Source organism: Vidua macroura, chromosome 12, assembly GCF_024509145.1.
Source record: "Vidua macroura isolate BioBank_ID:100142 chromosome 12, ASM2450914v1, whole genome shotgun sequence".
NCBI classification, from domain to species: Eukaryota; Metazoa; Chordata; class Aves; order Passeriformes; family Viduidae; genus Vidua; species Vidua macroura.
In genome coordinates, this window is record NC_071582.1 from 2,499,016 (window position 1) to 2,527,008 (window position 27,993).

General features: G+C 59.4%; 1 protein-coding gene across 1 annotated transcript; it reads left to right on the forward strand.

Moving 5' to 3' along the window:
• Positions 1–773: 773 nt before the first annotated feature.
• Positions 774–27,966, forward strand: SEMA7A (semaphorin 7A (John Milton Hagen blood group)). The gene is made up of 14 exons (XM_053988781.1): positions 774–1,419; positions 15,277–15,410; positions 17,247–17,297; positions 17,923–18,018; positions 18,096–18,180; positions 18,897–19,007; positions 20,872–21,011; positions 21,286–21,464; positions 21,587–21,695; positions 21,985–22,183; positions 23,174–23,289; positions 23,882–24,033; positions 25,345–25,412; positions 26,340–27,966. Exons 1-14 carry the CDS (start codon positions 1,305–1,307, stop codon positions 26,684–26,686), a joined length of 1,902 nt encoding a protein of 633 aa, XP_053844756.1. The 5' UTR covers positions 774–1,304; the 3' UTR covers positions 26,687–27,966.
• Positions 27,967–27,993: the final 27 nt, after the last annotated feature.

Below are 27,993 nucleotides of genomic sequence, written 5' to 3' on the forward strand. Positions count from 1 at the left end.
AGAACTCATTTCTCAGGGGTGTTTTTTGGGGAAGAGAACTCATTTCTCAGGGGTGTTTTTGGGGAAGAAAAATCCTTTTTTCCTGCTGGAAACCAAGGGATAACGGGGTCTGGCAGCTCGGGGAGCAAACAGGGAACTGCAGCTGCCCCCGGGGCAGTTCGGGCTGAGCTCAGAGCGCTTCAGGGCTGGGAATCACCACGGCCAGAAGCGAGCGTGCGTCTTCCCCCTGTAATTAGCCCCGTAATTACCCCGGCAGCTGCGTGGCCAAAGAAAGATGAACCCACACACACACAAAGAAGCGCCGGGAAATCCCTGTGGCTCCTTCAAATCCACCATTAGCCGGCTCATTAATTTATTTTTGCTTCTTTCAGCGTGCCCCGCTTGCCCTGCCCCTGCTCGTCCCTCAGGAGCGGAGCGGGGCCGGGGCTGAGCTTCAATCGCCGCTTTTAAGGGCGCAGCTGCGGCTCATTCCCGGTGGGCTTCTCCCATTCCGGTCACGTCCCGGCTCGCTCTCCGTGCGCGGAATGCCCCGCTCCTCACGTTAACCAGAGCCACAAAGGCTCCTGGGCCTCCCCGGGGGGGACCTTCGCGACAAAAAGGTGACCGTGCCACCCGCGGGGTGTCCTCTGGGCGAGCAGCCGCGTCACAAAGATTCGGGATGCTCGGGTAGGGCTCACCTTCCTGCCGGCTCCCAGAGCGTGACATCCACTCGGGGATGTCGTTCCCTGCCACGTGTGCTCGGGAGAGGGGGTGTGACAGCGCGGGGAGCCCGTGGTGACACTTGGGTGTCCCTAGGAGTGGCCCTTCCCTGCTGCATCCCGCTCCTCCTGGATCCAGCTGTGCCGCCCCCCATCCAGCTGTGCCGCTCGTGCCACCGCACAGCTGGCTCAGGGCACAGCCCCGTGTCGCACCACCGCCTCTCTGCCCCTATTCTCGGCCCTATTTCCGTTGCCATCTCACTCGTCCCAACCTTTATTTCCCCTCCCCAGCCCCCGCGGGAAGTTCTTCGCAAACCTCGGCCCAGCTGCGGCTTTTCCCAGCACCCGCGGGGGGACAAAGCCACCGACCTCCGCGCCTTCCCCTCACCGAGGGGAAGGAGGAAACCCCCCAAAAAAAGACCCCCAAAACCCCCGGCAAAAAGCTGTGCCGGAGCTCAGGTACGTGGGGGTGTTTTACTCCATCTTTCCAGGGCCCGCCCTCCCCGCGCCATTGGCTGCGGCCCGGTGCTCGCAGCCTTTTGTACGCGGGGAGATGCAGCTGTCAGCCCGCCCGGCTGCCGATCCCGGCTCGCTCCCGGACTAGGAATGGGCAGGAGGAAGTCGCCTGTTGCCCTCCTGGTGGCCCTGTGGCTCGGCCAGCTGGGCACGTGGGCAGCGGGGCGCCCCAAGGTGAACCCCAGGATCATCGCGGCTCCCCAAGGTGAGTGCCGGGCTGCGCCCTCGGGATGCGGCTGCTCCCCGCGCCGGCTTCTTCCTACCTGGGGCTCGTCCTTTGAGCACTCGGGCTATTTTTATTTCTTTTGTGTCCTCGGGGAGGCTTTTGGCTCTCGTTAAACGCCTCTGGGCTGAGGCTGCTGGCTTTTAATTGGATTTTTAGACCGTTCTTTCTTATTTTTCTTTTTTTTTTTTTTTTCTTTTAACGTTTTAAAAGCATTTTCCTATGAGCTGAGGACATTAAAGGCTGTCGAAAAGCGCTTTTCCCCCCTTATCTGCTGGGTATATTAAAGGCTGTCAAAAAGCTCCGACACATTTCCTAACTTGCAGCTCTCCAGAAAGGAGAAGTGTATATTTACGTAGTTAATGCACTTATTTATCTGCTTGAACTCGCCCTGCTCGCTGCAGACGAGTTTGGGGAGTAAATATTTGCCGAGGACCGCTGGTCTCGGGGAAAAAATTTACAAACGGCACGTAAGGACTTTGTAACCGGATTGGATCTGGGCGAACCCGAACAAAGAAATGTTTTCAAGGCTCCGAGCCTGGTGTGTCGGCGCTGGTTTCATCCCGAGTTTTGGGATGAATCCCCTCCAGGCTGGCTGGAACAAAGACCCCGTTGGCTTTGCCGGGCGGGCTCTGCAGCACAAGGGCTCCTCTGTTGCTCCCCATTCCCTGGCAACTTCCGAGAACGCCCATTTCCCCCGCTTCGTTCCGTGCCATCTGTTCTCCTCCGCTGGCATTTGCGTGCCCTTCCCCGGGCTGGCAGAGCGGCGAGGGGGGTGGTGGCCGTGTGCGCGGCTCGGGGGTGGCCTCTGCTGTCACCTTGTCGCACAAAGGGGAGAGGTACCGGCACTCAGGGCAGGGGAGGCTGCTCCGCTATGGCGTCACCGGCGGTGGGGCTGCGGGAAAAGGGGACGGGAGCTGCTGCTCCGGGGACGTTCCCCCGGCTCCCTGCAGCAGGGGCGTTTGGAAATCGAGGGACAGGGAGGGATGGAGTGGCCGATCCCCGCCTGTGTCCCTGCACAATGCTGTCGCTCGTCCCTCACCCGTGTCTGGGTGGCACTGAAGGCTGCTAGCACCTGTCACCGAAACCAATCAGGACATTCACCCACTCAGCTCCTTTCTGCACTTGTCTGTGCCTGTAATTATTTCGGAGAGCTTGGCATGGTCCCGGGCTAAGCGGGACTGCAATCAGGGAGGGATGGGAACGAGCCGTGTCCTATTTCACATCTCCTTGGTGTCACCTCTACCCTCCCGAAGTAGGGTCCCGAAGTAGGGCAGTGGGTGAGCGAGGAGGAGGAGGGGGAGGGAACGGGCTGGGGGCTGCTGTGGCCGCGGAGCCCCCTGAACTTCCCCGTGGCCCGGGCCACCGAAAGCTCAGCATGTTCAGCGTTCCGGGCTCAGCACGTGGCTGCCGCAGCTGCAGCCCGCTCCCAGCCCGGCCCTCGCCAGCCGTGCGGGGGGGATGGAGCCGCAGGGCTGATTTCCAGCTCGGAGCGTTGATTTTCAGCTTACAGGGCTGCTTTTCAGCTCGCAGCGCTGCTTTCCAGCTCGGCCCCCCGTTCCTGGGGGTGGGGAGCAGCGTTCCGGGCCCGCTGCTGCCTTTGCAGTGGTGCAGGGCTGGCCCTGCGCTCTGCGGGAGCTGGCAGCTCTCCCCTAATTAAATTTCTTCCACGCCACGGCCCCGCACAGGCAGCAGGTGATGCAAAGGCACCTCCACGTGCCCCAGCCCTGAGGAGGGCGAGGGTGCGGATTGCTGGGGCTGGGCAGAGCCGGGCTCTCCGCAGGAGCCATCCCTCCCTGCCTGCAGCGCAGGAAATCGGGCAAAGCTGCAGCTGCTTTTCCATCCCTCGGCCTCGCTCCCCTCACCAGCACCGTGCCCGGGGAGACTGACACCGAAAGGCTCAAATTCCACCGGCTTGGTAACACCCGGAGCCTCCCTGTGTCCGCCAGACCCTGCCCTCTCTGCAGCTCCCGCTGCTTTTGCCCCCAGTCCCAGTAAGAAATAGCTGAGGGGACGGGGGGGAACTGGGACAAAACGTACCCAGGACGAGCTCACAACCCTGAGCTCACACCTGCAGACAAAGGAACACCGCGGGCCTGCCCTGCTGCTCGGAGCTCCTGCATTAACAATTCCCACCACTTTGGAGCTCCGTGGCCCCTGCAGCCCACGCAGGTGGCCAGCTCCAGGTCGCCGTGGGCAAGTGGTCACTGCCGGCCACTCCTGGCTCTGCGGGATTCCATCCTCTCGTGGAGCCCGGAGCAAAGATCAGCCCCACATCACTGCTCGAGTCATTTTTGCTGGCAGGGCCTTTGCCCCGTTCTCTTTGGTGGCTGTCCCGGGCGTGTCCCCGGCTGCTGCCCTCCCCCGTGTCCTGCGGAGGGCTCCGAGTTCCTGCGGGCTGAGCTCGCGGAGTGTTCCCATCATCCCTTCCCTCCCCATCCTCCCCTGCTTCCCTGGATTTTCCCCTGCCCGGCCGGGCTGTGCTTTGCGAAAGGTGCAGCCGCATCCCTCACGGAGCTCTCCGCGTGTCCCAGGGCCGGGGGAGGGTGACAGCGGAGGGGACAGGCCAGCCCGGCTGTCTCCTGACCGGAAAGTCACCGAGCATCGCAAAACGCTGAGCGTGGCACGGAGCCTGGGGCGGGCTCGGGCTGCTGCAGCCCGCGGCCTTTGCAGCGCAGGCTGGGCTGGAGCTGCTGCCACGCTCAGGAATTCGTCCCTGCTCAGCCACACGTGCAGAGATCCGAGGAAAACTCTCATCCCACCGCGGGGTGGGCTGGGCTCCGGCTGTTTAATTATTCCCAGCTCATTAGCAGGTGAGCTGGAAGCCGCAGGGAGCAGAGATAAGGGAGTCCCCGGGGGAAGGCAGGATTATACACTTGACCCTTGGCTGCCCCGGCGGGGTGAGCTGGCTCCAGCTCCAGGGTACAGCGGGCGCTTGGATTGGCAATTCTGGGAATCCGCCTGGGCTGCCCGGAACAGCTCCTGGGCTTTGCTAGGCTTGGCTGCCTCCTTGCCTGGGAGAGCTGTGTCAGCGGGGCTGGCGGGGAGCTCTCCGTGCCCTGGCACAGCGGGGCTGGGTCCCCCCGGAACCTTCCGGAAAGAGCTGCAGAGGGGCTTGGGATCGGGGCTGGAGGGACAGGACACAGGGAATGGCTCCCACTGCCAGAGGGCAGGGATGGATGGGATATTGGGAAGGCATTCCTGGCTGGGATGGAATTCCCAGGGCAGCTGTGGCTGCCCCTGGATCCCTGGCAGTGCCCAAGGCCAGGTTGGACACCGGGGCTTGGAGTGGAAGGTGTCCCTGCCCATGGCAGGGCATGGGATGAGATGATCCTTAAGGTCTTCATCTCCTCCTGTTGAGGCAAGAGAGGAATTTCTGGTGCCAGCAGCAGCTTTTTCTCCTCAGTGACAGCATCTCTGGGGTTTTTTTGTGGTCCCATGGTGTGAAACATCTTTGTAGGACACTTTCCCACCAAGCTCTCGGAGCATCACCATTTCCAGGAGAAAGCTGCTCGCTTTCCCAGCAGTGCTATTTTCTCCTTTTTCACAGGGCTGGGGGATGCTGGGAGCTGAAAATGTTGGTTGGGAAAGAAAAAAAGAGAAAGAGAAAAAAGAAATATGTTTTGCTGTGCGCAGATTGAAAAAGAAGAAAAGCAAACCAAACAAATGGAGTGAATCACAGGCACCTCCTGTTGCAAGAGCACGACACAAAAACAACAGGCAGGGCACGACTGATGGAAGTTGTGGCTGGAAAAAGGATCCAGATGCCAATTCCTGACCAAGCTCCCAGCCCTGCACCAGCCAATCTGGGGACAGAACTGCTGAAAACCGGCCCGGGAAGGTGTTCTGTGGGTGATGCAGTCGGGCTCGGTGCCTTAAATGGGACAGACTAAATTTAGATCCGAGTGCTTGAGTACAAACTAACTCTAAGCTTGAGCACGGAATAAATCTAAGTCCAAGGTGCTTTTTAGGGAAAATCTCACATCCAGAAAAAGGGCTGGGAGGTGAGCGGGGAGGAGAAATGGGTTCCAGCCACCTCCGTGGCTATTCCCAGCTGCTCCAAAAATAGGGCTGCTTCCTCCTGCTGGGCACCCTTTTCCTGCCAGCCCCAGCCCCACCCGTGTGGCGCACACACAGGAACGGCATGTGGAGCCGTAATTTAGGTGTGGGGTTTGGGTGATAAATCCCTTAATGCCACCTCTGCGTCTGTCACCTGTCCCCTCCCCGGCCTGGCTCGCTGGGTCAGGGCAGCGATGATTCCATGTCTCGTTATCCACCGGGAGCAAATATTCCCGTCTGGAGGGTGGGACGGAGAGGGCACCGCGGGAGTTTCCTTGAGGAATTCGTGGCTGTCCCAGCCAGGCACCTGCCCTCGAGCCACGGCTGTGCTGGGATCTCGGAGTTTTGGGAAGTCTGGTTTCACATTCCTGCCCCCGGGGCTTCCCAAGTCTGGGGAATGCGGAGCTGCAGCCAGGGCTGGACGTGAGGGGAACGGGAATCCTGGGTCAGCGGGCACACAGGGGGTGCTGGGGAGGGCTCCGTGCCATTCCCTGGCACAAACCCAGAATGGCCCGGGGCTGGCACCCACCTGGAGCTTGCGGCAGGTGTGGGAAACCTCCAGCAGCAGGAGGGGGCTGCAAGGGCACGGTGGGGCCATTCCTGATCCCACCGAGAAGGGCACGGAGGGGCCATTCCTGATCCCGCCGAGAAGGGCACGGTGGGGCCATTCCTGATCCCACCGAGAAGGGCACGGAGGGGCCATTCCTGATCCCACCGAGAAGGGCACGGTGGGGCCATCCCCGATCCCTCTGGGAAAGGCATGGCAGGGCCATTCCCAATCCCATTGGGATCCTTCCTGATCCCACCGGGAAGGGCATGGCAGGGCCATTCCTGATCTCACTGGGATCCTTCCAGATCCCACTGGGAAAGGAATGGTGAGGTCATTCCCAGTCCCTCTGGGAAAGGCATGGCAGGGCCATTCCTGATCTCACTGGGATCCTTCCAGATCCTACTTGGAAGGGAATGGTGAGGTCATTCCCAATCCCACTGGAAAAGGCATGGCAGGGCCATTCCTGATCTCACTGGGATCCTTCCAGATCCCACTGGGAAAGGAATGGTGAGGTCATTCCCAATCCCTCTGGGAAAGGCATGGCAGGGCCATTCCCAATCCCATTGGAATCCTTCCCAGTGCTTCTGGGAAGGGCATGGCAGGGCCATTCCTGATCCCACTGGGATGGGCATGGGGGGCCATTCCCAATCTCACTGGGATCCTTCCCAATCCCACTGGGAAGGGCACGGTGAGGTCTTTCCCAATCCCACTGAGAAGGGCATGGTTGGGCCATTCCTAATCCCATTGTGATCCTTCCCAATCCCACTGCAGGCAGCTGGGATAGGGAAGTCGATGGAGCGGGGTTGTTCTGCTGCTGGAGCAGCTTTTACCCCCTGGAAGGCCTTTCCTGGGAAATCGATGCCTGGATTTGACTTTCCTGGGCTGGGAGGGGCTCCCCAGATCCGCCGAATCCGTCCTTTGTTGCGTTGACACAACATCCAGCAGTGCTTGTGCCATTGTTGGATAAAATTCCATCATCACAGCCTGGGACCAGCCACTGCAGAACAGAGCCTTTGGAAAGTGGCAAAACCTGGCTCTAAATTTAAATCCGAGCAGCTGTGGGGTGCAGCCAGGAAGGCCGGACCTGCCGGATGGCACAAATCCACGGAATCAAAGGCTCCGGCCTCGCCTTGCAGCTCCAGTGCTGCATAATTATGGGGGGAGCGAGAGTGGGGCCGTGTTAGTATTCATGGAATTGCTGCCGAGCCCGCCAGCCAGGGATTTGACGTTTAATAAAGAGAATTCCAGCGTTCCTGGAGCGTGGGGCGAGCAGAGCCCCGGCTTTGAATCCGGGGCTTGTTCCCCGCGGGGTGCAGGTTGGGGGTCCCTTTTGTTGCCGGCTGAGTGGGTGTTTGGGATCAATTCCAACTCGGAGCAGGGATATCAGCAGCACAGCTCTCAGAAGAGCTTTTGGGATCCCAAATCCCAAGCCCGGCAGCTCAGTTCCCAAAGCAAAAGGGTTTTTCCCCCCCAAGGCGCTCCCAGAAATAGCTCGGGAATGGTTGACGCGCCAGGATATTTCCTTTCGGGAGCGTGGCTCTGAAAAAGCGCATTTGTGTGCTCCGAGAGCGCTCTGCAGCGTGGCCCTGCCGGGCATCGGGATCGCCGGCTTTTGTGGGATGGATTATCCCTGCTGATGCGGGCTCCATTGTCTGCCCGGCTCGGGAAAAGCAACGAGCTCCTCGGGGCACGGCGGGCATCCCGGGAGCGCGGGGACAGAGGGGAGGGAGCCGGGGAAAAGCGGGATGGAGGAATCCCCAGCTCGGGGTGGAAAACCCCGCTGGGTGAGGATGTTGGTGGTCGCACAAGGCTGTGCTCTTCGCTCGGAAGGGCTGGGGAGGCAGGGATCAGATAAGATGAGAGAAAGAGAGAACACGGAGCTCTGTTGGCGGGCAGTGAATCGCTGCTCATCTCCAAAGCGGCTCGGGGAGGGGTGGGGGGATGAGAAACTCCAAATGAGCCCCGGGGCCGCTCGAGGGGGGATGAGAAACTCCGCATGAGCCCCGGGGCCGCGCCTTGCTGGGATCTCAGGGTGAGACAGAGGTGTGAGATGGCTCAGGCTGCTTTCACACCTCTTCTTTTGGGGTTTTCCGCCAGCTCCTGGGCCCCTTCGTGGGGTTTTAGGGCTGTATGCCCCCCTAGTTCCTCTCCCCCCGTCCCCCCGCCTGTGCTGGTTCTGAGTGAGCAGCTGGAGCTTCCCTCAGGTGCCAGCTGGAAAATGGGAAGGAAAGCAGCCCACATCCCCAGTCCCTGCTTTTGGGAACCGCAGCCTTTCCTGCAGGATGGAGGGAACGGCAAAATTCCCGTCAGGGCTTTTACCCAGCCCGGGTTGATGGGAAAGCACTTTGGAAAACCTTTTAACTGCTCCTTCCTGCGATGCGTTAGGGAAGGCCCGGCCCAGGCATCGCTGCGGACCTGGCCCATGCCCTTCCCTGCCCCAGGGGCACGGGAGAGGCTTTGGAACACCGGGAATGTCACCAGGACTCGCTGATCCACGTTCCAGCCTCGGCGTGGGACGGACACAAAGCCGTGGCAGGGAGCTGCGCGTTCCCCGGACACCAGAAGCAGGGAATGGCTCACTTCGGCCAGAAGCTTTCTGTCTGGTTTCCCCAGGAGTTTCTGGGGGTCCCTGCTCCTTTCAGGGACAGGGGAGAGCAGGAAAGCAGTGCCAGGTGGCCACGCTCCAGTCGGAGCAACTGAACAGGAGAGGGGAATGTGTAGGGAGCGAAAATGGGGCCAGGGTGGGATTTGGACCCAGAGGAAGCTCCTGGGGGATGGGACAGAAACCTGGAGGTGTCACTGTCACTTCTGCTCTGCTGCTTTTGCTTCCTTTGAGAAATGACTCAGGGTGGGGCACGGGACGACACGAAACACGACGGGGCTGCTCTGGGGTGATCCCCCGGCCCTTCCTTCCAGGCTCTCCTTCTCCAGAGAGGTGTCCCTGGGGACTCTGGGGGAACAGGACCCTGCTCCTGGGGTGCAGCCCCAGCAGAGGCCGGGGACAGGAGGGGACAGCAGAGAGGAAGTGGCCTCCACGCATTTCTTGCCTCTGGTGTTTCTCCTTTTGCCTCCTTCTCGGAAACCCGTCCAGAAAATGTGAAATGTGTCACTTCTCACGAGGTGTGGGATGGTGGTGGCAGCGGGCTGGGACCTCACAGCCACAATCTTTCAATTCTTCCGTGGCAGGTCGGAGCAAACCTGCCCAAAACGCTGCTCCAGAAATGCCTCATTTACAGTCAGACTGTTCCTATAAAAAACCCCATTGCTGCAGGCTCTGTCCCAGGAGCCTGCCAAGGCTGCCTGAGGCATCCATCCCATGGGAACGGGACACTTCTGTCCCACCAGGCTGCCTGAGGCATCCATCCCATGGGAACGGGACACTTCTGTCCCACCAGGCTGCCTGAGGCGTCCATCCCATGGGAACGGGACACTCCTGTCCCCGCTGTGCCCGCCCCAGTGTCACACTGTTCCCTCGTGTCACTCTGTTCCCTTTGAGCAAAGTCACGCTGGAAGGAAAACTTAGCACAGCAGCTCCTTGGAGACATACTTCCTCTTCCTGAAATGCCTCAATTTGGGAATTTATAGATCGTCAAAAAAAAAAAAAAAAAAAAAGGAAAGAGAGAGAAAATGCAGCTTGGCTTCTTGCTGGCATCCTGCTGGAGCCCGGGGAGGAGGGAGGCAGCGGTGTGGTGAATCCAGCCCTGCTCTGGGGACAGAGGGGACCCTGGCAGCGCTGTGCGGTGTCCCTGTCCCCCTGGGAGACGGTGGGAAATCCAGGGATTGTCCTCCTGGTCCGGCTGAGCCTGAGGGAATGACGAAACTCCAGCTGCACTGCGGAGTTTCGGAGCTGGGATGGAGTCCTGAGTGACTCAGGGAGTGGCCCTGAATCACATTCCCGGGAAAAGGGGACCTGGGCTGCTCGTCACACATCCTGTGGGAAGCGGGAGTGGGACAGGGACGGGTGTCACCACATCGGGAGTGGGACAGGGACAGGTGTCACCACATCGGGAGTGGGACAGGGACTGGTGTCACCACATCCAGACCAGCAGTGGGACAGGGACAGGTGTCACCACATCAGGAGTGGGACAGGGACTGGTGTCACCACATCCAGACCAGCAGTGGGACAGGGACAGGTGTCACCACATCGGGAGTGGGACAGGGACTGGTGTCACCACATCCAGACCAGCAGTGGGACAGGGACGGGTGTCACCACATCGGGAGTGGGACAGGGACAGGTGTCACCGCATCCAGACGGCTCCCGGTTGCTATCCCAGCAGCGGGATCGATGTGGAGAGCCCGGAGTGCTCGCCCTGACTCAGAGCCGGGATGAGGGCACAGGTGACATCCGGGGACACTCCCACATTCCCGGCCCTTCAGTCAGCGTTTCCTGCTGCCTCCAGCACCGATCCCAGCCGGACGCGCTGTCATCGAGGTGGGAATGTGTCACGGCGATGGGGAAAGGAGCCCAGGCTGGGGAATGTTCGGAGGCTGCGCGGGCAGCGGAGCAGGTGGCAGTGCCATCGGGGCCACCGCGAGTGACAGCGCTGCCACGCGTCACAGCGACACTTCCCGGGGCTGCTCCGCTGCGCTGCCAGCGCTCGGCACCGCGCCCGTGCCAATCCCGGTTTTCCCCGTGCCAATCCCGGCTCGCTGCGTGCCGGCGGCTCGGCCGCGTGTCCCCGTCCTGCGACAGCAACAGGAGAGCTCGGGGTGGCACCGCTCAGCCAAGAGGCCGTGTGGGAGCGGGCAGTTCCAGGGGAGGGCAGTTCCAGGAGTGGGTGATTCCAGGGAAAGGGCAATTCCAGGAGAGTGAAATTCCACGGAAGGGGCAATTCCAGGGACAGGGAATTCCAAGAGGGGGCAATTCCAGGAGAGGGCAATTCCAGGGACAGGGATTTCCAGGGAAAGGGCAATCCCAGGGACAGGCAATTCCAGGAGTGGACAGTTTTAGGGAGAGGGCAATTCTGAGAGAGGGCAAGCCCAGAGGTGGGCAATTCCAGGGACAGGGAATTCCAAGGACAGGCAATCACAGGGGTGGGCAACTCCAGGGGCGGGCAGTTCCTGGGAGTGGGAATTCCAGGGAGTGGACAATTTTGAGGAGCAGGCAGACTCCCTACCCTGCTCTCCCACCTCCCATTCCAAGGTTATTCCCACTTTGAAGGAATTTATGGGCAGAAAATGAAGGATCTGCCTCGTGTCCACCGCAGCTCCCAAAGCCCAGCAGGTTCTGCCCCCATCCCGCTTCCACTTCCATTTATTTCAGATAAATATTTCAGATAAATGCTTTACTTCAGATCCTGATTTTAACCCTTTGGGACCATCCCCTCCACCCTGCGCCGCCCCAGCACAGCATTCCCACAGAATTCCTGTTGGACCAAGTCCTTTCCTGACTGAGAGATGGGGCAACTGAGAGGCGTTTTAAAACCTTTTATTCTATTTTCAATGTCATGTAAAGGGTGAGGCAATACAGGTGTTATAAATCGCAATCAGAAGAAGTCAGAAAAGGGCTTAATCCCACAAATTCCCTTTTTCCGGAGCCGGGAGCGGTGCGAGCCGGTGACTCAGGAGCGTCTGGGCTGCGGGAGGCGCTGCCAGCCGGGAATGCGGGAGCCAGGGGAGGAGAGGAGAGAGGGAAGGCGGCGCTGACTCAGCCCCAGCCGGGCCGCGAGATGGGGTTTGCCGGGAGAGGCTGCAGCCCACGCTGCCCCTCTGCTCCGGGGGTGGCAACAGCCGGCTCCGGGATGCTCGGGGATGTCCCGGGATGCTCAGGGATGTCCCGGGATGCTCGGGGATGCTCCGGGATGCTCGGGGATGTCCCGGGTGCTTCTGTCCCTGCTCTGATGTCCCTGCTCCCTTCCCCCCCCACCCAAGCGTCCTTCCCAGATGTCCCGCGTGCCTCTGTCCCTGATCTAATGTCCCTGCTCCCTTCCCTCCCCCACCAGGCATCCTCCGGGATGCCCCGGGTGCCTCTGTCCCTGATTTGATGTCCCTGATTTGATGTCGCTGCTCCCTCCCCTCCCCCCAGCCGTCCTTCCGAGGTGCCTCTGTCCCTGATCTGATGTCCCCGCTCCCTCCCCTCTGGCGCGGAGCTCTGCCGAGCACAAAGCCGCCCTTTCTCCCATTCGGGCCCCGGAGCGGGGACATTTCCAGGGACAGCGGTGCCATTGATCCCGCCCCAGCCGCGGGGCTGGCGGCAAACGCCGGGCACAGGGGCTCGGAGGGGTCAGCCAGGCTCCGGGAATGAGCCCTGTGTCCCCTGGAGCTCCGGGCATGGATTTGGGAGCGGGGGTGACAGCAGGGCCAAGCCTTCCAAGGGCACGGGCCTTTATTTCCAGTGTCAAAAGCAGCTTTGGGTTTGCCAGCAGAGATGTCCCATTCTTTGGGGACACAATGGGACACGGACCCGTCCCTGGCAGTGTCCAAGGCCAGGCTGGACGGGGCTTGGAGCTCCCTGGCACAGTGGAAGGTGGCCTTGACCTTGGCGCAGAGTGGAACGGGATGAGCTTTAGGGTCTCTTCTACTCCCAACAATTCCATGATTTAATGGTGCTGAGATGCCCTCTGCCTCCTCATCCTCACCTCCTGACGCTGTTCAAACCCCAGACCCGCAGCTTGGGGCGCAGGGCTGCTCCCCCATCCCGCCAGGATCCAACCCCCTTCCCTAACCCGAGCTGCTGCAGGCAGAGCAGGACTCAGGACCAGCTTTGCAGGGCTTAGGAGCAGCTCGAAGAGGCACAGGGACCCCAGCAGCCGCTCCTGGAAGCGCTCGGGGGCTCCGTTGCCAGCTCCGAGCCCAGCGCGGGCTCGCTGGAGGCTGGCAGAGCTGTTTCCTCTCTCGGCTCTGATTCACGGCGGTCCCCGGGGAGCTGCAGGATAAACAACCACCTCGGCGCCGGCCAAATGATTGTTCAGGGCTGCTTTGTTTGCGGCTCGCGGCTCGGCAGGGCTCGGGGAACTCAGGAAGAGGCCCCAAAGGAGCCCCAGGGCAGCAGGAGAGAAGTGTGGGAGAGGAGGAGGAGCCGAGCTTGGGAGCTCAAGCTCACAACTTGGGAGATTTGCCCGGGTTAGCAGAGATTTAGGGGCTGGGGTTCCAAACCCAGCCAAGCTTGGTGAGGTCTGGGCAGGCCGGCTCGAGGCGTGTCGGTGATGGGGTCACGGCACTTTCAGTGGGGTTTTTGGGAAGGGAGAGGGTGTGAAGGGGATTCTGCCTCTCCTGGGCAGGCTGGGCTGCAGAATCAGCCTGGAAGATCCTGTGCCAGCTTCTCCAGCTCGGGCTCCATGGTTTCTCGGAGCCTTTGGGCACAGGCCACAGGGGCAGGCAGGGGAGGGCCACAGGGAGCTGTCCCCTCGTTGTGTCCCCAAATCGGACCTGGGCGGTTCTAGCAGCTTCCCCAAGCCCTGCTGGGAAAACTCTGCCTGTTTTAAGGGATGAGGGACCCGCGGGGGATGGGAATAACCCCACAAACCCAGCGGGAATTCAGCTCCCCGGTGACCTCCGAGGTGCCTCTTGCTGGGCGGGGCAGACGGAGCGCGGGGCTGGGCAGTGCCAAGTGCCAGCCCTGGCAATTAAGAGCCACGCGCCGCTAATTAATTGCCCGGCGGTGCCGGCTGCCAGCTCCAGCGGCGCTCCCGGCCTTTGGGAAAGGGAAAAGCTGGAATGGCGAGCTCGGAGTGCCGGGCAGAGGGCAGCCCTGATCCCCGGAGCGATCCCCGTGCACACCTCGGCATTTTGGGGTCCCAGCGGGGGAGCACGGCCAGCCTCGCCCGGCCCAGCTGGGCACGCAGCCGGAACGGAGAGCGTTTGTAGGGAAGGGGGCTGGAGAAGCCGGGATGTGAAAGAAGAAGGGCAGAGGGGCAGACGGGCGGGTCTGCTGCCAGCTGGGACGTCTGAGGGCTGGCTGACACTTTTTGTTCCTGTCTGGGACACGGAGCCTGGGGGTGGTGGTTTCGGGTGAGCCTTTCTGCTGGCAGACCTGGGCTCTGCCCTGGGATCCACACGCTGTCCATCGCTCCTGAGATCCACACCCTGTCCATCCTCCTGGGATCCACACCCTGTCCATCCTCCTGAGATCCACACCGTGTCCATCCTCCTGGGATCCAAACCCTGTCGATCCCCCTGGGATCAAAACCCTGTCCATCCCTCTTGCCCTGGGATCCACACCCTGTCCATCCTCCTGAGATCCACACCCTGTCCATCCTCCTGAGATCCAAACCCTGTCCATCTTCCTGGGATCCACACCCTGTCCATCCTCCTGGGATCCACACCTTGTCCATCCTCCTGAGATCCACACCCTGTCCATCCTCCTCGGATCCACACCCTATCTGTCCCTTCTGGGATCCAAACCCTGTCCATCCCTCCTGGTTCTGGGATCAAAACCCTGTCCATCCTCCTGGGATCAAAACCCTGTCCATCCTCCTGAGATCCACACCCTGTCCATCCCTCCTGAGATCCACACCCTCTCCATCCTCCTGGGATCCACACCCTGTCCATCCCTCCTGAGATCCAAACCCTGTCGATCCCCCTGGGATCAAAACCCTGTCCACCCCTTCTGTCCTGGGATCAAAACCCTGTCCATCCCTCCTGTCCTGGGATCCAAGCCATGTCCATCCCTCCTGCCCTGGGATCCACACCCTGTCCATCCTCCTGGGATCCACACCCTGTCCATCCTCCTGAGATCCAAACCCTGTCCATCCTCCTGGGATCCACACCCTGTCCATCCTCCTGGGATCCACACCCTGTCCATCCTCCTGAGATCCAAACCCTGTCCATCCTCCTGGCTCTGGGATCAAAACCCTGTTCATCCTCCTGGGATCCAAACCCTGTCGATCCCCCTGGGATCCAAACCCTGTCCATCCTCCTGGGATCCACACCCTGTCCCCCCCTCCTGGCTCTGGGACAGATCCGAATCTCCCTGGCACTGCCTGGATCGGTTGCCAGGGTGGCAGAGGGTCCCTGATCCCTCAGCCGGGATGCAGGAGGCACTGGGAATCTGGGAAGCAGCGCTCAGAGCCAGGGCTCTGCGGTGGATGGCAGCAATTCCCGCAGCAATTCCCCTGCTCTCCCATCCCCGGGGGCCCAGGGGACAATGGGGCGCCGCCTGTCCCCTTTCCCCGCCCTCCCGAGGGCCCCAGCCCCGCGTCCCGGTTTTCCTCGGTGCTCCAAGGGCGCGGGAAGGGAGGGGATCCGCGGGTGCCCCCAGAGCGGCTCCCTGAGATGTGTGCCCTTCCCAGGTGCCAAGGAATATGTGTTCCCGCGGAGGGAGAGGTTCCCGGTGTTCTTCCACCAGGAAAACACCTCCTCCATCTACGTCGGGGGCGAGGGGAGGCTCTACTACTACGACTTTGCAACGCGCGAGAACTACACGGTGAGGAGGCGCCGCTAACGGGTTCGGCATCAAAACCCCACAAAAAGTCTCTGGGATCCATCTCCCGGCCCACATTCCAGGCCTGGATGAGCCTGGACTCTGCCCAGCCAGCTCCATCCTGCCAGGAAGCAAAATCCCAGCGGGAAAGAATGGGTTAGGTTTAAGGTTAGGGTTGGGGTCAAGGTTTGGGTTAGGATCAGGGTTAGGGTTTGGGTTAGGGCTGGGGTCAGGGTTAGGGCTGAGGTCAAGGTTTGGGTTAGGATCGGGGTTAGTGTTAGGGTCAGGGTTTGGGTTAGGGTTAGGGTTGGGGTTTGGGTTAGGGTTAGGGTCAGGGTTAGGGCTGAGGTCAAGGTTTGGGTTAGGATCGGGGTTAGTGTTAGTGTTAGGGTCAGGGTTTGGTTTAGGTTTAGGGTTAGGGTTAGTGTTGGGGTTGGGGTTGGGGTCAAGGTTTGGGTTAGGATCGGGGTTAGCGTTAGGGTTAGGGCCAGGGTTTGGGTTAGATTTAGGGTTAGGGTTAGGGTTGGGGTCAAGGTTAGGGTTAGGATCGGGGTTAGTGTTAGTGTTAGGGTCAGGGTTTGGTTTAGGTTTAGGGTTAGGGTTAGGGTTAGGGTTAGGTTTATAGTTAGGGTTGGGGTCAAGGTTTGGGTTAGGATCAGGGCCAGCGTTAGGGTTAAGGTCAGGGTTTGGGTTAGGGTTAGGGTTAGGGTTAGGGTTAAGGTTAGGGTTGGGGTCAAGGTTAGGATTAGGATTGGGGTTAGTGTTAGTGTTAGGGTCAGGGTTTGGTTTAGGTTTAGGGTTAGGGTTAGGGTTAGGGTTAGGGTTAGGGTTAGGGTTTGGTTTAGGTTTAGGGTTAGGGTTAGGGTTGGGGTCAAGGTTTGGGTTAGGATCGGGGTTAGTGTTAGTGTTAGGGTCAGGGTTTGGTTTAGGGTTAGGGTTAGGGTTAGGGTTAGGGTTAGGTTTATAGTTAGGGTTGGGGTCACGGTTTGGGTTAGGATCAGGGTCAGTGTTAGCGTTAGGGTTAAGGTCAGGGTTTAGGTTAGGTTTAAATTTCCCCTCTTGTCCATGGGGAGGTTCTTCCCTCAGTGGGATCTCTCCTGGTTGGGTTCGGTTTATGTTTTGGGTTAGGGCAAAGGCTCTGTCTAGGATTGGTTTTAGGCTTAGGCTTACGATTAGTGTTAGGTTTAATACTCAAGTTACAGTTTGGATTAGGTTTAGGACTGGGAATAGGGTTAGGGTTAGGATCAGGATTAAATCTCCTGCATTCATCATGGTGGGGTTCTTCCCCAGGTGGGATCCCTCTGATGTCCTCGATACCCTGCGGGGAGGATGTTTCCTGTCCTGGATCCTTTCTGGATCCATCCTGGCTGTTTCCAGGAGATTGTTTCTGGATCCCTCCGGGGTATTTTCAGCCTGGGATCCTTTCTTGATGCATCCTGGATGGTTCATGGGGATCCTTTCTGGATCCATCTTGGATGCTTCCAACCTGGGATCCTTTCTGGATCCATCCTGGATTTTTTCAATCAGGGATCCTTTCTGGATCCATCCTGGATTTTTTCAATCAGGGATCCTTTCTGGATCCATCCTGGATATTTAAAGCCAGGGTTCCTTTCTGGATCCCTCCTGGATGTTTCCAGCCAGGAATCCTTTCTGAATTGAGAGCAGCGATGCTCAGATTTCATCACTGGCATCCAGCCCGGCCTTCCCGAGGGATTTCAGTCCCCCGGGGTGGGGGACAAGGACATCTCGTGGAGTTTGGTGACCTTGTGGCACGCTGAGCCCGTGCCTGGTGGTGTTGGGAGAGCAGGAATGGAAACGTTTCCCTCTCTTTTATCCTAGGAAGAGTTCCCGGTGAGAAATGAAGGCCAGTGTGTGTCCTCTGGGAATTTGGTAGGTCCCACCCGTGGGGGAACAGTGGGATAGGGAGGATTTGGGTTGAAGGAATAATGGGATGGGGAGGATTTGGGTTGAAGAGGGAACGGCGGGATGGGGAGGATTTGGGTTGAAGGAATAATGGGATGGGGAGGATTTGGGTTGAAGAGGGAACAGCGGGATGGGGAGGATGTGGGTTGAAGGAATAATGGGATGGGGAGGATTTGGGTTGAAGGAGGGAATAATGGGATGGGGAGGATGTGGGTTGAAGGAATAATGGGATGGGAAGATTTGGGTTGAAGGAATAATGGGATGGGGAGGATTTGGATTGAAGAGGGAACAGCGGGATGGGAAGGATTTGGGTTGAAGGAGGGAATAATGGGATGGGGAGGATTTGGGTTGAAGAGGGAACAGCGGGATGGGGAGGATTTGGGTTGAAGGAGGGAATAATGGGATGGGAAGGATTTGGGTTGAATAGGGAACAGCGGGATGGGGAGGGCTGGAGGATTTGGGCTGAAGGAGCTGCGCGTGCTCCTCGTGAGCTCCCCCGGGATGAGGAGATCCGGGAAAACCCAGGAAGGACCAGGGAATCCGTGTGGTGCCGGGGGCTCTGTGCCATTGGCAGGCTCCTTTCCCCCGGCAGGAGGACAGCCGGAATTACCTGACCCTGGTGGAGCAGTACGGGGACGGGCTCTTGGTGTGCGGGACCGGCGCCTGCGCTCCCACCTGCTGGAATGTGGTACGGATCCTTCCCCCATCCCGGGCAGGGAAAACCCGGCCTGACCCCACTCAGGATCCCTTTCTGTCCTTCCCCAGACGCAGAGGAGGGAGAGCCCGCCCTGGGATGGGAGAGGGATCGCTCCCTTCACCCCTGACTCCAACACCCTCGTCGTTGTCGATGGTAAGTGGGCTGTTTTCCCATTTTCCTGTTTTCCACAGGTTTTGTTGTGCTCAAAACCTCCCTGGGACAAACAGGAGCCCCCTGAGGGCTTTGTCCCCTTGGCTCTCCTCATTTTGTCCCCATGGAAATGCACATCCCTTTGGGACAGAGGTTGGAGATTCCACCAGGGCGTGGGAGGAACGTTGGGAATCAGGAATGCTTTGGGTCAGGAGAGACCTTGGAAGGAAGGACCTGAATCAGGAAATCAGGAATGCTTTGGGTCAGGAGAGACCTCGGAAAGAAGGATCTGAATCAGGAATGCTTTGGGTCAGGAGAGACCTCGGAAAGAAGGATCTGAATCAGGAATGCTTTGGGTCAGGAGGGACCTTGGAAGGAAGGATCTGAATCAGGAATGCTTTGGGTCAGGAGGGACCTTGGAAGGAAGGACCTGAATCAGAAATGCTTTGGGTCAGGAGGGACCTTGGAAGGAAGGATCTGAATCAGGAATGCTTTGGGTCAGGAGAGACCTTGGATGGAGGGCCTGCAGTGATCCCACTGCTCCAGGCCTGGTGTGGGCACAGGTGAGGATCCTTCCAAGAATCTCTCCCTGCCACCCTTCAAGGACTGCGTGTCAGGACTGGCATTCCTGCTCCGTACCCACCATCCCTGCGATGCCCGGGAAGTCCTGGCTGCTTTCACTCCTCCTCATCCCCTCCCCGCTCCCTGCTGTCCCACAGGCCAGGACATCTACTCCACCATCAAGAAGAGCCAGCAGAACGGGAAGATCCCTCGATTCCGCCGCGTGAGGGGCGGGGGAGAGCTCTACACCAGTGACACCGTGATGCAGAGTGAGTGGGGGACATTCCCACTGCGGGGACATTCCCACTGGGGGGGATCCCCGCTGGACTCTGCCCCCCCACAGCTGGCAGGGGGCAGGAGAAGCTCCAGAGCTTCTCGTGGGGGCTGATTGGTGTCGGATTAAGCAGAACTCGTTAGTTTTGCTTTGCTTGCTCTTGCAGTGCAGATACACCTGCAGATCCACCGAAAACAAAAGTTTGGGTTGCTTTAGCCAAGTCAGCAGGCTCAGACACCAATTTGAGCCCAAACAAACCCTTTGTGACCTGTTTGGTGTGCCAGTGCCAGCCAAGGAATGGCCAATACCCAATGGTGACGATTATTGGTGTAAAGCCACCAATGAGACCAATCCCATCACCAATTAACGCCATTGGGCCCCTGACCTTCTTAAAGCACCTTCCGAACCTCAAGAACTGGAAGTTCTCAGTTCTTTGGCAATGGAATTTTGTGCTGAGGGAGCTCCACAGTTACATGTTGCTCCCCACCATCCTGTGTACAGAAACTCCAGCTTGTGGTGCAGCTGTAGTGCCCCAGTGCCCCCTAAGCTTAGCCCAACTGATCGGGTGCCCTCAGTGCCAGCCAGGAGGGAGCCAGCTGTCTGCTCCCCCTGAGCCCTGTCCCAAACCAGCACAAAAGTGACTTCCCCGTCCTCGGGGCATGGGGAAACGAGGCTGGCGAGGGAGGAAGGAAACTGGGTTGTGCAAAATGCCCGGCAGCTGCCCCGCAGCGTTGGGCAACTTCCAGTGTGGGCAAACCCCAGCCAGGGTCAAACCTGGGGCAGGGACAGGGACAGGGACAGGGAGGGGACACGGGGAAAGGACCCTGCTCTGCTTCCCTGGGCTTGTGGTGGCTGCTGTGGTGGCTTCCCGGGCGGGGAAATGGGGGATTATTGGGATAAAAAACGGAATTAAAATGATAAAACAGGGAGGAGGAAACCAAACCAGACCTGCGAGGCTGATCCTGGGACATTTCCTGGCGTGGGAACAGCAGGGCTCTGATCCCTGGAGATTCCCTGCCATGGAAACAGCAGCTCAGGATGCTCGGAGGGACCCAGGGATGCCCATCATGGCAGGGGAGCGTTAATAGGAAGGGTGTTATGGGGTTTTCCCAACAAACAGCACGGGTTGCTCCTCCTGAGGGATCCTTCCTTCCTTCTAGAGCCGGGAGGGACTTGGGTTTCTGTGGCTGCCAAGGCTTCCCCAGGCTCCGGGGAGTCGTTCCCTGCAGGGAATGAGTCTGTGCAGTCAGGCAGGAGGCACTGGGGAGGTGGCACTGATGCCTCAGCTTCAGCTTTTATATGTTCACATTCTGTGCTGCTTCAGTGGGTGGGTCTGGGGTTCCTGTTAGGGGATGGTGAGCTCTGTTCACAGAGCAGGGAGACAAAACAATTCCTGCTCCAGCTGGGGACCAAGGACAGAGGATCCAGATCTCAGCCCCAAGAGCACAAACAACGCGGGCTGGAGAGAGAAAAACAAGCAGGATGGGATTTCATAATCTAAAGCTGGAATTGGACAATTAACTCCAATATGTAAATTGAGCAGAACTCATAAAAGTGAGGCACCTCATGACCAGTTTTCCATTTTGTGACCATTTTGTTTCCTCTTGGATGCAGCCCTGGCTGGGCTCTTGTGCTGCCCAAGGTGGCTCCATTGAGGAAATCCTTTTAATAAATCCCTGCTTTATTCTTGAGCTCAGTCTAGTCTCGGTTCCAGCTCAGCCTTTCCAAGGATCAGCAGGGGCAGCCTGGGCTTGGATCTGTCCTTCCCTGGGCCACAGCCATGTCCCACTCCCTGCCCTGTCCCCACCGGTGGCTCCCTTGATGAAATCAGGTCCAAGTTCTGTCCCTTCCCTCCCCAGACCCTCAGTTTGTCAAGGCCACCACGCTGAGGCACGAGGAGCCTCACCAGGACAAGATTTATTACTTCTTCCGCGAGGACAACCCGGACAAGAGCCCCGAGGCGCCCCGGAACATCTCGCGGGTGGCCCAGCTGTGTAAGGTACCTCGGGGACAGGGTGGGGTGGCAGCCAGGGCAGCTCTGGGGGGGACAGGGGACGTGCCAGCTCCCCTGGGCTTGCCCAGGCTTGCTTTGGCCCCTCTGAGTGGGGCACAGCCACGTCCTTCGGCCTCGTAGGGGAGAGAATTCCCCGCTCCGTCTCGCCGGGATGGCAGGAGCGGGATTGTGGCAGCATCCTGCTGTTCCCCATCAGGACGGGCATTTTGGGGTGTTCTCCCCCAAACCCTGACTCCCTCCCACTGTCCCTGTCCCCCAGGAGGACAGGGGAGGAACCAGCTCCCTCTCAGCCTCCAAGTGGACCACGTTCCTCAAGGCCACCCTGATTTGCGTGGACCCCGTCACCAAGGGCAACTTCAACTGGCTGCAGGACGTCTTCTTCGTCCCCGCGGGCGACTGGCGGCGCTCCAAGGTCTACGGGCTCTTCACCAACACCTGGTGAGGGGCCCTGGCCCAAATCCTCCCTTCCAGCCCCTCTTTTCCCTCTGGAGAACATCTGGAGCAGGCACGGCGATGGGCACAGCCCGGTGTCCCCCCTGACCCTGTCCTTGTCCCCTCAGGGGAAGCTCTGCCGTCTGTGTCTACTCCTTCGGGGACATCGACAACGTGTTCAGGACATCGCGGCTCAAAGGCTACAACGGCCCCACCCCGGAGGTCAAACCTGGCCAGGTGAGGGAGGGGCAGGAGCCGCCCGCGGGAGGCCCGGGGGACCCCGGGAAGGGGACACGGAGCGAGGGAGGCGCTGCGGGACGAGCTGAGCCCGGGGAATGGAGGGAGGCTGGAAACGGTCCGATCCCTTCATGGAGAGCACGGGGAGAGAGGACCTCAGAGGGCACCTGGCACGGGCACAGTGACAATAAGCTCTGGGCAGAGCTGTCCCCTTCCCCCGCCGTCCTCAGCGCCCCGCCCGCCTCTGACTCTGGTGCCTTTTGTCCCCTTCTGTCCCCTCTGCCCGCAGTGCGTCCCCTCCGGGCAGCACACGCCGAGCGAGACCTTCAAGATCGCCGACAGCCACCCCGAGGTGGAGGAGCGGGTGGAGCCGCTGTCCCCTTCCAGGAGCCCCCTGTTCCACAACAAGCACCGCTACCAGAAAATCGGCGTGCACGAGGTGGCCGCGGGCGACGGGCAGCGCTACAACGTCCTCTACCTGGCCACAGGTGCGGGGACACATCGAGGGGACATTCCCCGCCGCCAGGGCTGCCTTCCCAGCCTGCCATATGTTCGTCAGGCAGCAGCGAGCTGCCAAATTTCGGGAAGAGCCGAACGCTGCCAGGTTGGCTGGGTGGGCACCGCCGCGCTCCGGGCAGCATCCCAGGCACGGGGGAGGGGGGCACGGCCCTCCCCGGGGAGGGGGGTTCGTGCTGGGGGGGCAGAAATCCTTCCCCAAGGAGCAGCTCCGTCGTTTTTTGGTGCTTCCCGAGCTGCCCTCGTCCCTCCCATCCGTGGGATGTGTTCCCTGGATTTCGTGGAGGGACCTGCAGGGATTTAAATTCCTGGTTTCGTGCTGGAGAAAGTGCAGCCAGCTCTCGGTGGGTGGCTGGGGTCGGACTGGGGCCAAGAGTGATGGATTTGGGATTTTACAGCTAGAGAGAAATAGAGAAATGGAGAGAAATAGGGAAACAGAGCAAGAGAGTTAGAGAGAGATTGAGAAACAGATTTAGAGAGAAACAGAGAAAGAAATCGAGAAACTGAGCAATAAATAGAGCAAAACAGAGAAATACAGAAACAGAGAAACAGAGAGAAACAGAGAAATACAGGAACAGAGAAACAGAGTTAGAGAGAAACAGAGAAATAGAGAAACAGAACAATAGAGTTGAAATAGAGAGAGACAGAGCAATGGAGAATTTCCAGAATCCTGGCTCTAAACGCAGCCAATGCCCTGCAGGGTTCCCCTGGCAGCCTGATCCAACGGGAAGGGCCATGGGATGGACACAGAGTCACCTGCGGGGTCCTGCACGAGCTGGGCTTCCCCCCCCCACTGGCTGAGGGGAGGAGGGATCCCTTTGGGAAGGGGAAGCACGAGGATTCCCAGCCCCGTTCCCCCGGGGTGCTGCTCCTGCCTTCCTGGCAGATCCAGGCAGGCACCTCCTGGCTCCGTCACCCCCTCTCAGGGTGCCTCACCAGGGCTGTCCCCTCTCTCTCCCCAGACAAGGGGTCCATCCACAAGGTGGTGGAGCTGCCAGACGGGGTGCAGAACATCGTGGAGATCCAGGTGTTCCCCAACAAGGATCCCATCCAGGCCATGATCCTGGACCACGCCAGGGTGGGTCCCTGCTCGGGGGGCGGGAGAACGGGGTGGGTCAGGCATGGATGGGTCAGTGCCAGCCCCGGGCTCTGGGAGTGAAATCATGGAATTATTTGGGTTGGAAGGGACCTTTAATGATCACTTTAATGATCACCCTCTGGCCTTCAATGATCATCCAGCCCCACCCTATGGTGAGGACACCTTCCACTGTCCCAGGGTGCTCCAAGTCCCAGTGCCCACCCTGGCCTTGGGCACTTCCAGGGATCCAGGGGCAGCCACAGCTGCTCTGGGAATTCCATCTCGGCCCCTCCCCACCCTCACAGGGAACAATTCCTTCCCACTATCCCATCCATCCCTACCCTCTGCCAGTGGGAAGTCACTCCCTGTGTCCTGTCACTCCAAATTCTCTCTCCAGCTCTCCTGGAGTCCCTCCAGGCCCTGGCAGGGGCTCTGAGCTTTCCCTGGAGCCTTCTCATCCCCAGCTCTCCCAGCCTGGCTGCAGAGGGGCTGCACCCTTCCAGCATCTCCTTGGCCTCCTTCCAGCAGCTCCAGCTCCTTCCTGACCTTTCCTGGGACACGGAATGACCGTTCCTGTGCTCTCCTCCCGCAGGCCGTGCTCTACGTGGGCTCCGGCAGCCGCGTCCTGGAGCTGCCCATGGACATGTGCGGGGCCTACCGCAACAACTGCCACAGCTGCGTGCTGGCCAGGGACCCCTACTGCGGCTGGGCCAACGGCTCCTGCCTCTCGCTGGCCCTCAGTCGGTGCGTGGGGGCCATTCCCACGCCAATCCCACCTGACAAGCACCCACACCCCCAGCATTCCCCTCCTGGGCTGAGTGTGTGCGTGGGTTTGGGGTGGATGCGCTGTCCCCGAAGGTTTGGGGTGCTGTGGGTGGATCCATCCCTCCCTTGAAGGGTTTTGGGCACCCAAACCCCTTTTCCCAAAACTTTGGGGTTTTCTGTGTAGATCCATCACTCCCTTAAAGGATTTTGGGCACCCAACCCCACTCCCTGAAAGTTTGGGGTGCTCTGCGCAGATCCATAACTCCCTTGAAGGATTTTGGGCACCCAAACCCCTCTTTCCAAAAGTTTGGGGTGCTCTGTGCAGATCCATCACTCCCCTGAAGGATTTTGGGCACCCAACCCCTCTTTCCAAAAGTTTGGGGTGCTCTGCGCAGATCCATAACTCCCTTGAAAGGTTTCGGGCACCCAACCCTTCTCCCTGAAAGTTTGAGGTGCTGTGCATGTAACCATCCCTCCCTTAAAGGATTTTGGGCACCCAACCCCACTACCTGAAATTTGGGGTTCTCTGCGTGGATCCATCCCTCCCTTGAAGGGTTTTGGGCACCCAAACCCCTTTTCCCAAAACTTTGGGGTTCTCTGTGTGGATCCATCCCTCCCTTAAAGGATTTTGGGCACCAACCCCACTCCCTGAAAGTTTGGGGTGCTCTGCGCAGATCCATCACTCCCTTGAAGGATTTTGGGCACCCAACCCCACTACCTGAAATTTGGGGTTCTCTGAGTGGATCCATCCTTTCCTTGAAGAAATTTGGGGACCCAACCCCTCTTTCCAAAAGTTTGGGGTGCTCTGTGTGGATCCATCCCTTCCTTAAAGGATTTTGGGCACCTAACCCCTGTCCCCAAGAGTTTGGAGTTCTCTGCATGGATCCATCCCTTCCTTGAAGGATTTTGGGCACCCAAACCCCTTTTCCCAAAACTTTGGGGTTCTCTGTGTGGATCCATCACTCCCTTGAAGGGTTTTGGGCACCCAGCCCTTCTCCCCAAGAGTCTGGGGTTCTCTGCATGGATCCATCCCTTCCTTGAAGAATTTTGGGCACCCAACCCCTCTCCCCAAAAGTTTGGGGTGCTCTGTGCAGATCCATCACTCCCTTGGGGTTTTGGGCACCCAACCCCTCTCCTTGCTGCTGGGTCTCACCTTGGTCATCTGCAGCCTTCCGAAATTGGGATGGGAGGGGGAGATTCCCGCTCACCCCACTGATACGGGGGATTCCCATCCCTGAACCGCTGCTCCCTGAAGTTCTGTTGGTGCTGATCCCCATTCCCATCCCCCAGGGACGTGCTCCAGAACCTGAACTTGGACTCGTGGCGAGGAAGCTGCCAGAGGGGCGACGTCAAGGAAGGTACATGGAGATGTTGTGGTTGGTCAAGGAATTGTTGGATTCTCCAGGCTTTGGATGGGTTTGGGTGGGTTTGGATGAGTTTGGATGGGTTTGGATTGGTTTGGATGAGTTTGGATGGGTTTGGATGGGTTTGGTTGGGTTTGGGTGGGTTTGAATGGGTTTGTTTGGGTTTGGGTTGGTTTGGATGGGTTTGGATTAGTTTGGTTGGGTTTGGATGGGTTTGGACGGGTTTGGATGGGTTTGGATGGGTTTGGGTAGGTTTGGATGGGTTTGGATGGGTTTGGATGAGTTTGGATGGGTTTGGGTAGGTTTGGATGGGTTTGGGTAGGTTTGAATGAGTTTGGATGGGTTTGGGTAGGTTTGGATGAGTTTGGATGGGTTTGGATGGATTTGGATGAGTTTGGGTGGGTTTGGATGGGTTTGGGTTGGTTTTGATGGATTTGGATGGGTTTGAATAAGTTTGGATGGGTTTGGGTTGGTTTTTATGAATTTGGATGGGTTTGGATGGGTTTGGATGGATTTGGATGAGTTTGGATGGGTTTGGGTTGGTTTTGATGGATTTGGATGAGTTTGGGTGGGTTTGGGTTGGTTTTGATGGATTTGGATGAGTTTGGGTGGGTTTGGGTTGGTTTTGATGGATTTGGATGAGTTTGGGTGGGTTTGTGTGGGTCATCTATCTTGGTTTGAAAGCCAGGTATCTGCTAATGAAGGCAGGAGCCTCCCCTGAAATGGAAAATGTAAACCCCTCCCTCCGAATTGCTATGAATTTGAAATTAAGGGGCTCTCCGGCACAGATATGGGGATAGGAATTACAGGGCAGAGCAGAAGTTTCGAGTTCTCCCCCGGAAGGAGCCTCTGTGGCTTCCTCGGCCCCGCTAAAACCCCGCCTGCTCCCAGCTACCCCAGCCTCACCCCCTGTCCCCGCAGACGACTTCCGGAACATCTCGGTGATGCCCTTCTCCCGCTACTACCTCAACTGCTCCATCGAGTCCCACTACGCCACCTACAACTGGTACCACGAGGACGTGCTCATCAAGAGCTGCAACACCTCCCACCCGCAGCACGACTGCTTCCACTTCATCCCCAGCGTCCGCCGCGAGCACTACGGCCACTACGTCTGCGTGTCCGAGGAGGACGGCTTCCGCCAGGCGCTGGTCAAGGAGCGCCTGCTGGACCGCCAGCGCTTCCAGTCGCAGCGCGGCCGCGCTCCGGCCGCGCTGGCCTCGTGGCTCCAGCTGCTGCTCGCGCTGGCCCTGGCCGAGCTCTTCCACTGACGCCGTCCCGCTGGCCTGCCCGCTGCTGCCGTGGTTTCCGCGGCTCCGCGGAGCTCGGACCGTTTGTGTTGCCCGCCGCCGGCCTCGCTGGAAGAGCCGCGGGAGGAGGGTGTGACACGCGGCGGCCGCGGCGGTGGCGGCTCCGCTGGCCAGCCATGCATGCGCTGACGCTCAGGGCGTGCCCGCTCCTTGCATGTGATGAAGATGAGGAGGAGGAGGAGCCGGCCCTCGGCCTCCGGACTGCGGGATCCCCGCGGGGGCCGCTGCCTCCCGAGGTTCTGGGGGGGTGATGTTGGGGTTGGCAGCGGCTGGGACACCCCCGGCGAGTCCCCTCCTGCTCCGGGGGGGCTCGGAGGCTTCAGGGGGGCTCGGTTCGTTGTTTTTTGTTTGCAGCCGGCTTTGGTGTGGGAGGGAGGTCGGGAATCGGCGCCGCCGCGTTGGGAATTTGCATGGGAAAGCCTCGGAAGGTGACTGGATTTGGGGTGTGGGGACGGGGAGGGAAGGTGGGAGCAGAGCCCGGAGCGGAGCGGGAGGCGCTGGGGAGACGCTGGAGACGCACAAATCCTCTGCGGGCAGCTGAGGGGCATCGCAGCGGGGCCGTGCCCGCTCCCACCGTGTCCCGGGCGTCCTCAGGGAAAGCGGCCGCGGATCTCAGGGCACCGGGGGGGCTGCGCCTGTCCCCGGCTCTGTCCCTGTCCCCCGAGGCAGGCCCGGGGCAGGTCCGGGCTTCGCTTCCCCCGCGCTTTCGGAGCTCTCGGAGCGAGACTAAACTGTGAAAATCGGGATTTTCCCCCTGCAAGGGGGGTGTGGGGGGGGTCCCGCTCCTTGTCCCAACCTCGCCCAGCCCGGAGCGGCCCGGCCCTGGGCGAGGACACCCAGGGGACACCCAGGGGACACCCTGGCCGTGCTTCCAATGCCTGTCCCGGCTCCTGCTCACTCAGGAGAGCCCGAGGGGCCGAGAGGCCACGTCCAGACGCCACGGGCAGCGGGCCAGAGCTTCCTAGTGCACTACATCCCCGAGATGTTCCCCATCCCCGGTCTAGGACAGAGCTTCTTACAGCCCTTCTCAAAGCACTTTAACTTTGTGGACTAACAGATATTTATTATATCGACTGCTCGTTTCTGTCTTGTAGGATTTTATAATATTACAGCAGGCGGGGGCGGATCACAGGAGAGGAAAATTTTAAAAAAGCTACCACAACAGCTACCAAAAAAACCACCCCCAACCCTTTCAGACCTGTAACCAAAGCGGATGGTTGGAATAAAGAGTGGAGAAAAAGCAGGAGAGCACCGTGGCTGTCGCTGGG

Excerpts from the sequence above, each read along its gene's own strand:
- SEMA7A (XM_053988781.1), top strand. The coding sequence starts at position 1,305 with ATGGGCAGGAGGAAGTCGCCTGTTGCCCTCCTGGTGGCCCTGTGGCTC. Across the intron at positions 21,465-21,586 it reads GGGCTCTTCACCAACACCTG|GGGAAGCTCTGCCGTCTGTG; the intron begins GTGAGGGGCCCT and ends TTGTCCCCTCAG. Across the intron at positions 25,413-26,339 it reads GAGGGGCGACGTCAAGGAAG|ACGACTTCCGGAACATCTCG; the intron begins GTACATGGAGAT and ends CTGTCCCCGCAG.